The 12,258-nt window shown below is 47.8% G+C and overlaps 1 protein-coding gene and 1 long non-coding RNA gene across 2 annotated transcripts in view; one reads left to right on the forward strand and one right to left on the reverse strand.

Annotated features, from left to right (window-relative positions):
- Positions 1-3,066: 3,066 nt before the first annotated feature.
- Positions 3,067-11,058, reverse strand: LOC309587199. Its single transcript, XR_014227521.1, has 4 exons — positions 10,984-11,058; positions 6,225-6,372; positions 4,826-4,945; positions 3,067-3,955 (listed from the first exon to the last, which is right to left on the reverse strand). It is a non-coding gene; the product is annotated as an uncharacterized lncRNA (long non-coding RNA).
- LANCL3 (LanC like family member 3) overlaps positions 10,738-12,258 on the forward strand; it is a gene marked incomplete at both ends in the record, with an annotated part of 34,509 nt that continues 32,988 nt past the window's right edge. The window contains one exon of the mRNA XM_082305165.1: positions 10,738-11,283. Within this exon, the coding sequence (XP_082161291.1) occupies positions 10,738-11,283 (546 nt within the window). The remainder of the gene's footprint in view (positions 11,284-12,258) is intronic.

Here is a 12,258-nt window from a genome sequence, read left to right on the forward strand (position 1 = left end):
AGTAACATGGAGTTGTTTGTTCCAAATGCATTTATGAATTCTTAACTCATCTCAGTTATGCCACACGCTGGAAGTGATTATTACTCTTAGTAATTCCTAACATCATAAAAACCCAACCTACACGGAGGAGAAAGTGCTGGAAGAGGGAAGCATCTTTTGAATTTACTTGAAGTAAACTGACTTAATTTCAAGTCTTTAATCCTGCTTATGCTACCCTAAGGGACAGGCTCCAAAAACCCACCTGACCATTGTGCCTCAGATATGAAAGGCCTGTCAACTCCCAGACACTGAGAGTGACACTAATACGCTTGGCTCATCTCACGCTTCCCCTGGCTATGGCTACACCTCACTTGTTTGCAATGCTTTACCAAGTTCTCCTTCTAACTAGATGAACCCTACCTCCCAGAAGCAGCCAGCTCTCCCACTGCCATCCCTTATTCCTCTGGTCTACAGGACAAGAGAGGAGAAAATAGACCAAGGGAAGAGAAAACAGACTACGGGAGGGAGCATTATTTCACAGCACACCTTCCTGGCTCCTATACCACCTCCCCTGCCCCATGATTGGCATGTCTCCTCACCCTCTGTGTGGGATCTTACTCTTTAGGAGAAGACAAACCTGAACTTTCTGGGCCTGCCAGGCAAGCACCAAAGAGGGTAAACTTCTAACGAAGCAAGGCAGAAGGAGTTTTTGGTGATGGGAGAAATTGCACCTGGCAAGGCACCTTCTACAGGACTTGTCTTCTCTCTGCAGCATGCTGGAGGCAGAGACGCCTTTTCAGAAATCTTCGTTTTCAGCTGAGGGTTAGAGCGGGACCTACAATGAATTAACTAATAATTTTACTGCCCACACATGTAAACCTCTGTTCCTAACCTCGTACATTTAACAGTCACGCCTGCGGGCCACAAGGTGAAGAACAGGGATCCTAGGACATAATGTGTTGGCAGCAACATGTTGCCCGGGTGCCACAGAGCTCCTTTCACACTCCAGTTGCTGCCTGCCAGGGAGCAGGGAGCACCCACGCTCCCCAGGAGGTGTGTGCCAGGGATATATGGGTGGGAGAGTAGGAGGTTCGTTACCTTGTTCCAGAAGTTAATGGTCTTTAGGTGCTATTTTAGGAAGAGGTCATCACTGGGCCATAAAATGTTTGGAACATGTCCTCTCTCACCCAGATACCCCCTCCGTGGCAATGGTGGGGAGGATGGCAGTGGAAAATTCCTGTGCATAAAAAGGTCGGATATACTGGTTTTCCATCTTTTTTAATCGCCCAAGCAGTGAAAAGCAACTGGAGTGACAGCCAAGGCTGATCCAGACGCAGCTCCAGGAAACATTACGCAATAGGACCTTGGTGCAAATGGGAGTCCAGGACCTTAATGCAAATGGGAGTTGAGCTCATTCATTGAAAACATCAGTCACATCTCCTGCTGAGATAAGGCTGTTCTAATCAGAAGAAACAGTTGAAACTTAAATCCATCTTTTGAACACAATACCTAACTCTAAAGGTGGATATGGGAAAATGTGGCTAAGTACCCCAGTGTGTGCCTCTGAGCCTTCCTACGCTGGAAGGCAAAGTGACCTTAAAACGAGGGAACAGTTTGTACTCTGGCTAACACGCAGAGGTTTAACTTCTCCACAGCAGGTAACGAGCGCCAACGTCTGTGAAAGTCACTGTGCACTGACGAACAAGCATCTGAACGAGGGGAATCCAGAAAGCCAGCCCAGTCCAGCCCTGCCAGCACCAGCAGCTGCACTTCCAAGCACAAAGATTTTATTGCAGCGACTTCTGACGATTGAGCCCGGCGTCCTTTTCAAAGGAGAGGCTTCTCATCAAACTGTGTATTAATGCCCGAATCCGGAGAGCTGATGGCTTTGTCTCATTTGACTCTGACAGAGGGGAACAGGGAAGGAGAGGCAACAAGAGAAGACAGTAAATGCAGACAAATTCTTCTAAAACAGTTGTGATTCTAAAAAGTAGTGTCGAGGTTCTTCTTCTTTGCACAAGTGCTGAAAGCAATGAGGTGACACAAAAAAGGCTGACTACCAGCAGCAGTGCGGAAACCAGCAAATAAACCAAGCAGTAAATGAGTAGGTGTGTTTGGATTCGTTTTGTTTTGATGAGGTGTAAAAGATAATAATCAGAGAAAGAAATGGCTCCATTTCAAAATGATTTGCAGACTCACCAGAGCGAGTTTTATTTTCAAATTTGAAGCATGAACTTATAGATACATATATATATTTTATGTTTGTGTATAAATATCACATATATATAATTTCTTTTATCTACATTGCCTTCTTCATTAAAGAACTTGAATCATCTGGCTCACATAGAGAACTTATAATAACCACATTTGTGTGGAAAGGCAGTGGGTTTTTTTCTGTCATTCACTAGTGTCACTTTATGAAGTCTTAAGAGGTTTAAAATGCCCTTCAAACAGCCTTAATTCTGCCTACTTCAGAGAAATCTCAACTTACAGAAAGCTGGAAAGGGCAAATGTGCTATATCCTGTGCCAGAGCAGTACAGGTCTGATCCACTCGAGCATGTGCTTTGTATCAAGTATGTGAGCAATACTTCTGACCCATATGGTTTACTGAATCAGAGCCTAATTTTGTAATATCCCATCCAAATTTATATCACAGTACCTGAACATTTTGCCTATCAACAGGGAACTAGAATGTCTCCCTGCATAATTCATGAAGCTGTGAATTATTTTTATATATCCTCTAGCTTTTTTTAAAATGGCATTTGCGAACTGAAGACTAGAAAAACAAAAATGGTTAATGGCATTCTGGAACAATCTTAGAGCATGATCTTGCGAACAGTATTTACTGAGAGCAGTGGGGGGCTGTTCACACATGTAAGATAAATCCCAAGTGTAAACATTTCCTGGATCACAGCTTACACATTTGAGGGTGCAAAAATAAAGCAAAATATTTTTGTTCAAAGTCCAATAAGAATATTTCTTATTATTTTAATTTACAACTTCAAACCACTAATAAAGCTTGCTCCTACTAAAAAAAAAAAACCAAAGAGATTATAATATATTTCACATTTCTGTTAACTCCCCCTTGGATGCTGAACAAGAAAAATAGCATAAACTGCAACAGATGAATCTTCATCTAGCACAGTTTAGCACAGCTTCTATGTATCCCATCAGACTAACATATAGCAATGAAATGAAGACAGACGGTGTACTAAGTGCAAGAGCTGTAAATGAATGTGAACAGAAATTGATTTTGAAATGTTCTTGGCACTTTCCCAAGAAAACATTATCACTGTATTTAAGAAAAAGTGCTCCATGCATTGTTTCGGGATTCCTAAGAATTAAAAGCTCTGGCCCCCTTAGTTATTTCCTCTTCTGAGACCTATTTTCAGTTCAGTTGCAACATCTACATAAAAAAACCCCAAACTTATATGGACTCTTAAAATTTAGTAGACCAAGAATAGTACTGGAGTACTGTGTCTAGCTCTGGGCTCCCCAGTACAAGACAGATATGGAGCTACTGGAGAGAGTCCAGCGAAGGGTCACTGAGATTATGAAGGGACTGGAGCATCATCTCTCATATGATGGAAGGCTGAGAGAGCTGGGACTGCTTGGCCTGGAGAAGAGAAGGCTCAGGGGGATCTCATCAGTGTATATAAATACCCAAAGGGAGGGTGCAAAGAGGAGGGAGCCAGGATCTTCTCAGTGGTGCCCAGTGACAGCACAAGAGGCAAAGGGCACAAACTGAAACACAGGAGGTTCTGTCTGAACATCAGGAAACACTTCTTTACTGTGAGGGTGACTGATCACTGGCACAGGCTGCTCCCCAGGAGGTTGTGGAGTCTCCATGCTCAGATATTCAAAAGTCTTCCGGATACACTCCTGGGCAACCAGCTCCAGGTGACCCTGCCTGAGCAGGGGGCTTGGACCAGATGACCTCCAGAGGCCCCTTCCAATCTCAGCCATTCTGTCATCCTGTGAATATATTGAGAATTGTGCTTTAAAATGTGTCAATCCAAAAAATTCCTGAGGTGACTGCACTTTTCTTGAGTATCAACCTCATTTATTTTCTATGTCTTAAATTAAGCCATCTGTTTCATTCTTTGAGTGGACAAAAACTATACATGCAAAGTCAGGTTATTTTATGTTTTCCACGGTCTGCAGTTGTAAGGAATAATTCATCAGAATACCATAGAGAGAAGTCAGTATTCTGCAGATTCATGAAAGCATCTAGGGCAGGCTGCTCTCACTTGCACAAAGCTGGACCAGTGCAATTTTGCATGACTCCATGTTCCCTAACCTAGGCTACTTTACTCCTTAGGTTATGCTGAAAATAGCTGGGATGAAAAAGTCTCATATTAAAGTTTTCATTTCTGTAAACCCAGCTTTGTCTTATGGTTTTGTTAGTTTGACCAAAAAAAAACCCAAACAAACAACCACCTGGAAGAGGTTTTGTTTCTGGATAATATTGTATTTCTGTGTGTGTGACCATGCGTGTTTACGTATCTTGTAACACCCAGCGTATCACCTGGCACTATGAATGTCTCAAATATGTCAAGCTAAGAAATTTAGACCTGGTCAATATGCATGGCCAAGATGGAAATTTTAAAAAAGGTCAAATGCTGCACTAGTTTTGATGATTCAGAACTTGGAAATCTTCCATCCACATTAGCATGTATCCAACTTCCTAGCAAATCATTAAAGAGTAACTTGTTTCTGGAGGTGCTATCTTTCCTCAAGGACATAAAACCATTATCATCACTATCATGATTAGTTGTATTTAAGACCCCAGGACATTTTCTTATCAGACTTAGTCTTATAGCCTGAAATTCCAACAACATGTACCATTACTCAGTGTCTGCGGCTGTGTGGTCCCAGGGCTGTAATGGGCCCAGTCACTGCCCACAGCTCTCTTCATCACCTGCAGGTGCTGTGGGATGAGGCCTGCTGGGTGCCGTCCCTGCCCTGGCAAGTGGAAGCATGATGCGTTAATAAAAGTCTAACGTTTCCAGCACAGCAATTACTGAGATGAGCTAGCACAAAGGCAATAGCAAAACATACAGAGAAGAAAAATCAAGTAAAACATTATGGATAAAAATGTTAGCTGCTTTCAGGTAAAAAACACTACTTGATTTCAGATATTGATTTTTGTTCCTGTACTTTGAAATGCTTCCTAATTCCAGCTCTGACAAAAATGTTACAATTAAAATCTTGGATCTCACACTGACATCAATTGTAGAATAGATGCACTTACGGAAATTCAGAATCGACAAGGTATGTTGTACTGACAGACTAATTAGTAAGACAAAAATAAGTTTTGTTTTAATATTAACAGTGGAGTGCACAAAGGGATTTTTTGCTTCCTTATGCTGCTAGTCAATGTCAGAACCATGCAGAGAACTGCAGATTAACTACTACTCTCTAAGCATGTAAGAGTACTTGTGGCTCATTAGATATCACCTTGAACATAAAAATTTGGACATAATCTGCTGTCCAAAGAAACTCTGGATTGTGATAGACCTGTCGGCAGAAAAGAGCTCCACCATCCTGCTAGTCTGAGTAGGTTCAAGCCAAGAGAAGGAAGGCTAGCAATAACAATGCCTATGGAAAAAGCTTGGGATAGGGTCAAGGTAATGCTATTTTGAAGTTAGATTTTTGCCAGTTAAGACAAAACTCAGAATTTCAAACCTCCTGCTCTGCAGAAAGCCCTGACATTTTTCAACAGCTGAATGGCGATTCACCAACCACAAATAAGTCTACATAGAGATACTGAAAAATGTCATACTCTCTTCAGAGTCTTCATAACAGCTGCTAGGTTTTTACCTATGCTGAAAACCTTACCAAAATCAGCCCACCTCTCCAAACAGAAAACGTGATATTCTGTAAGTAGAATCAACTTTGTAAGCAATGAGTACCTCAACCCACACTTTCATTATCTTTTTACAAGAACTTTTCAGTCGTTCACTGTATATTCTCACAAATAACTCCCCCCCAAAACTTTCTAGCCTTGTTCCTTAAGGAAGCAAGGTTTGCATGATCATGCATGACTGTCCAACTACCTATTCAGCATTTCCCACTATCCTGATAATTTTGCATCTGTTGGCCAATTTCAACCAAAGTTGGTAATAAAGACAGTCTCAAAGAAATTAGACTCCTGTTCAATACCTAAGTTTCATGAAACTCAGCAGTGCACAGAAATTCAGTACGCCCTTGGAGCAAAAAGTAATTCGGTGCAGCCCCTTACCATGGGCGAAAGGTAACTCAGCTCCCCTCACCAGCCGCAGACACCTGCCAAGTCTCCCAAGCCGTCTGCAGCACAGGCTTCACACCAAGTGGGAAGAGCATGGCTGGGATGCAGAGACCAAGGTGAGAAATGACGACACGGGACAGGCCTGGGAATAAGATGGTAACAATGGAAAGCAGAAAACAAATCAGTCAGACAGCAAACCTTATTAGTTCCACTTCTCATGGACCAGCTTGCTTAACAACAAATACATGCAAGTCTCAGTGTAGGTCTGCCGCATAAAAGCACAAGAGCAGTCATTGTATACCCATTGGAATTCAAATGAGGTAGGATAATTTAAATATCTGACACAATATTTAACATAATCTCTGTGAAATAACATGCTTTGTCTTCTGATGTGTAATTTTCCTTGCGATTAAATGGCAATACATGCACTAAAACTTATCTCACTTCTGTCACGCAGAAACTGTGTTTGTATTATCAACTATACACAAGTAACAGAATAAAAGGTTGACTTACGAAAAGAGATTCCACTGTGCAATGCCAAAAAGCACTTAATTTTCAAAACAGGTCCTCATATCACTGTCACTTAATCATCATGGAACAAAAAACACAACAGCTTTTATGTAGCTCTGTAAGTGGAGTCCATACAGAACAGGATAGCCTAACCCGAGAAATGAAAAAAATACTTACGTAGGAAACCAGAATATACTGAGCAACCAGAGACCGATGGGGCAATGTGGCTATGGAACGACAATGCTATGAAATCCTTGGGGCTGCCTCCGCTGTGTGACTCCTGGTCAGGCTCCTCCACATTTTGGCTACTAGCATGGTCTCTGCAGTGCACGGTGAGAATTTCCTCTTCAAGAACGCATGAGAGGGAAGGTAGAAGAAGGGCATATGGGGAATAGAAGTACTTCTTTTCTAATGCAGCCATGGAACTGGGATAGAGGTGACCCTGTAAGCCCCAGAGCCACTTGTTTAGGAGTGTGGATTCCCAGGACAAAGTCCAAACAGGCAGGGAGAGGAGCTATCTGCAAAGCTGACCTGTAGTGGCAAAGCTCTCCGGGGAGGGAACAGCAGTACTGGCCAGTAAGGGGTACCGATGGCTGATTTTAATAGGCAGAGTGGGAACTAATTTTGAATTTAACAGTCAGTGTGCTCAAACCAGCCTGATGATCCTCTAGCACAACCCTGCTAGTGTGTTCACACGGCTGAATACACTTCTGTTACAGAAGCTCAGCCTGTATATGGGAGGCCAGGGTTCCAGCCTGGGCTCAGGAGAGGTATGGAACACTGGGTAGGAACGAAACTGGCAACCATGTAGGTATCCGTAAGACATTTGTTAGGACACGCCTACAGTCCCAACACTACAACTGAGGACAGACTACTGTGCTCTGTTGGAAATATCAGATGGCATGGATTCCCTGAAGGAATACGTAAATAAACAAGTAGAAGCAAACAAGCATACATGAACAAGTACACCAATAAGTAGTTAGCCCTACTTTGACATGGGTTGGACTAGATGAGCTCCTAAGGTCCCTCCCAACCTGAATTATTCCATGATTTTATCAATATGCAACAAGTGTATCTCCAGAATACGTGCTCTATAATGACGGATTTACTAGAAAGAAGAAACAGCTCTGAGGCTTCAGCTCCCTCCTCCACACTTACCTCTACCCACCACGCCAGTATTATATCCTTTCCTTGTACAATCCACAATTTGTTTCCCTCTCCTTGGCTTGCTGCATCAGATTTACAGAGCCAAAGAGGAGGCATGGCATGCCCAGGGAGCACAAACCGGGGAGCTGCCGCAGTGCAGAGGGGTGAGAGGGGGTAATTCACATTTTTCTCAAGTTGAAGCCATACACTGGAGGCCCACACTTACTCTGGACCCAAGAGGAGGGCAAACCTCAAAGGATGATCTGATGAGAGACACATGATCTACATCTGAGAATCACGCCTACTTCTCTTCCATTTGTGTGAGGACTGCATCTACGCTTGGGTGAGTGAAAACGGTACAGAACACATCCTGTCTAAAAGCATGAAACTTGTACATGAAAACATGAGCAGTTTAAGACTTATTTTTTTTACAGCTATTAGAAGCATATGTGTAACTTTAGTTTAGCTCTCCTTTTGGCTTTGGTGGTTTAATACTCCTATACAAAAGAAGTACAGCAGAAACTCTCATCCTCATTTCTTGCCTGATTGCTGTATGACATCTGCTAACCCTGCAGTGGCTAAGCACTCTTTACTTTGTCAAAAGACTCTCCAGAGCACAGAAGATGTTCCTTTTCGGCATGTCATTACTGACTCCTTTTTGAAAAATATTGTAGGAGTCTTATTTGACCCTCATATAGAAAAGTGTTGCTAACCCAACTGATTTTCTTATGAATTCTGTATTTTTCTTAAATCCTTTGCTGCTGAAACTGGCAGACATCCATTTCCACTTGCTGAGGTTCTCAAAAAGAGGTGCCTGCGCCAAGGTTACTCGCTCGGTTACTTTCACTGCAGGGAGACAAGCACCTCCAGTGAGAGGATTCCTTCACATCAAGGGTAAGACCGTGTCTGAGACACCTCCCACCCCAAAAGACTGCAGGAAAATACCAGCCCTTTTAATCTGAAAAAAAGATTGAGAAGATGAAGGAAGCATCCCCAAAATGTGGAACAAATGGTGTCAGAATGAAAAATAAAACTCCCAAATTTTCACTTAAAAGAGCACTTAGGGAATACACTTCTCTACAACCAACAGAAATTACGCTGGAAAATCCTTAGTTACACCCTGAACCCTATCAACAGGCCAACAGAAGCCAGTTTACGACAGAAAATAATATATGAATGAGATGTCCTAACCATTGGTTGGGCATTTTCACATTTTCAATGCTTGAGATCGCCAAGATCTGCATGGCAGAAACCACATATGGTATAGTTGTGAATAAGCCAAAAAATGGGGCTTTAAGAACACAGTAGAAGCACAGGCTGGTGGGTGGTACCTGGAACGTACATAAACATGGCAAAAATGCACTGAAGGAACGCGTAGAAACCAAAATCAGAGGGTGGGAGCAAATGTTTCTGAGCAGACCATAAACCAAAAAAAGGAAGGAAAGATAAAGGACAGGTGAGTTGAAACAAAAAGTGGGTGTGAAAGTGCAAGTGAGGAGCTGCAGAGAGCTGAAGGTACTTTGAGGGGGAGGCAGGAGGAGGGCTGAAACAAGCAGCCAGCATGAAGCAGAGAAGCCAGCCGCAGCTCTAGAAGGGTCTTTCAGCGCCCAAAGGACGGGGCTTTGGCTCTGGCTGCTGCTGTTCCAGCTGCTGGCTACTGGCTGCAGCCTCCAGCAAGGGGCTCCCTCCGCCTTCCTTTGGGGGGCCCTCAGTTACAGAGGCTGCATCTCCAGAAAAAGCTCCAGAGGCCACCAGGTGACCGTCAGTCATGGATCTTTGATGATAAATTCACTTATGATGCACACGTTCGCATCGTCAGGGGAAGATGTAACAACTGTGTATTTGTATCATGTCAGAGTTCCCCTTAGTATCTGCTTCAAGAATTTCCTTCTTTTTTTTTCCTTTCTTTTAACTAGGAATCTATTCAGTGGCCTAAATTTTCTGTTCCACATAAGCTCTGCTTGGCTCACGCGTGAAGGAAAGGGGCCAAAGATGGCCTGGTGCCATGGCCGGTCTGCGGGGGACTTGCTTAGCTTTCCATGTAAGCTGGCCTCAGGCTGCCCTCGTTTGGATTTGGCTACATCCTTCAGCTTTGGCTAGGGCGGCCCCCGCGGGGCTCTCCCACGGCCAGGAATAACTCAGCAGCCCCCGGACGCCCTTCCCGCCCCCGGAGCTCTCCCGCAGGCCCGGCACTCATCCCGGAGCCACATCTCCCGGCAGCAGTGGGGCGGGAGGGGATGAAAAACCCAATAAACGCCTTTTCCTGGGGGATCTGCGGGCGGGTCGGGCGAGGGCACAGCGGGGCCTCGGATGCGGGCAGGATGAAGCGCCCGGCAGGAGGAGCCGGACGCCAGAACCCGGCCGGCCTCCCCCAGGGCTCGGCTCAGCGCTCTGGAAATCCGCGCCAGCCACAGCCACCTCTTCCACAGCTCCGCGGCCGCTGACCAAGCGCCCGCTGCGGGCGGCTGGGGCGGCAGCCTACGGCCCCCGCGCCGAGGGGCGCTGGGGGGGGCGGCGGCGGCGGCCGCTCCGCCCCGGGCTGGGGGAGGCGGCGGCCGCCCTGTGGCAGACCCGTCCCCGGCACCGCCGGGGCGACCGGCCCGTCTCGCCCCCTCCTCCCCTCTCCGCGGCTCGGCAGCGGCCGCCTCGCCCGCCGCCCCTCACGGGCAGCGCCGCGCACCTCCCCGGGGCCCGGCGGGCGTCTGAGGGGGCGCCGCTCTCCCGCCTCTCCCGCCTCCGCCGCGCTCCCGCCTCCCCGCTCCCCCGCCCCCTCCCCCGGCAGCTCCCCGCTCGCTCCCTCCCGCCGCTCCCCGCTGCGCAGAGCGCCGCGCCGCGCCGCGCCGGCGGGGGCATGGAGAGCCAGCGCTGCTTCGCCAACCGCTTCGATGACTACCCGGGCAGCCCGGCGGCGGCGCCGGACAGGGAGGCGGCGGTGCCGCTGGTGACCGCCACCATCGAGCGGATCCTGCGGGAGCTGCCGCCCCTGGGCGGCCCCCGCGGCTGCCAGGGCGGGCTGTACGGCGGCGTGGCCGGCGTGGCCTACATGCTCTACCACGTCGCGCAGTGCCCGCTCTTCGCGCCGTCGCGGGAGGCCTACCTGCGAGCGGCCCGCCGCGTCGTGGACGCCTGCCTGCGCTACCAGGAGGGCGGCGGCGAGGCCGACGCCGACACCCGCGCCGCCTTCCTGCTCGGCGGCGCCGGGGTGTACGCGGTGGCGGCGCTGGTCTACCGCGCCCTGGGGCTGCCCGACTTCGCCCGGCCGCTGGGCAAGTTCCGGGAGCTGAGCGAGGTCTGCGCCCCGCTCTCCTTCCTCGAGTGCGGCTCCGACGAGCTCTTCGTCGGCCGCGCCGGCTACCTGTGCGCCGCCCTGGTGCTGAAGCAGCGGCTGGGCATGGAGGTAAGGGCGGGGGCGGCGGCGGCTCTCCCCCGCGGCCGACCGGCCCCGCCGTCGGGGCCGGCGGCGGGTCCCCGGGGAGCTGGCGGCGGTGCCTGGGGCTGGCACCCCGGCGTCCCGCCCCGCGATGCTGCCCAGGCTCGCCTCTGGTCCGCGGTAGAGGGGGGTGCACCGCTACCGGCGCTCTCCACCAAAAAGGCCAAAAAGAAGATAAAAACCCGCCTTTTCCAGCTTGCGCTTTGGGGGCACGCTTCAGGAGGAGCCCCGGGGCAGCTTTCTCTGGTAGCTGTTTCTCCGCATTGCTCCTCCCCTACAATAAAAGATGCATCTTTTGCAAGAGGGAGTGGGGGGCAGAGGGCGTGCGGGCTGCGGTCCCGCTGCTGGGGGGCTCTGGAGCCGAGCGGGGGGCTGCACCCCGCTGCGGGCCGCTCCCGGGCGCGCCGACAGCATCAGCTGTTGGTTGCCAGGTGGTGAATTATTTGTCAGGGGCAACCCCGGGCTTTTCAAGACTATTTCTGCAAAATGAAGTGCGTAAGAAAAGAAAGAGTGTTGGGTAGAACAGAGTGAGGAACCTTCTAATAATAAGTGGTGCTGTGCTATAAGTCACAAGCAAGGAACCAGATTTTCAGAGGCACTTTGTTTTACTAACCCCAGCGTACTGAAGCTGGTAGTCTTTTGGAAATCTGGCCGTGTATTTTGGTGCTTTTCATGAATGAGAGCTGTCTTTTTTGGAAGCGTGAGATGTGATTATGGTTCAGTGCGCTGTTGGTTTCAGTCATCGGGATTTTACCCTAGGATATTGTCATTGTCAGTGCTGAAATTCAGAGCTGCCACTGACTACAGCATAATAATTAATGCAACTGATTCTGTTTGCTGTGGTGTTTGTTACTAAGTGGTCAGTGTGGTATCTGAGCAGGCATTTGTTAGATTTTTGTTCCTGTCCTCTTGTCAGGTCCAATCTGTGTTTCCTCTCTTAAT

The sequence above is a fragment of the Platalea leucorodia genome (genome assembly GCF_965183815.1).
Source record: "Platalea leucorodia genome assembly, chromosome: 2".
NCBI lineage: Eukaryota > Metazoa > Chordata > Aves > Pelecaniformes > Threskiornithidae > Platalea > Platalea leucorodia.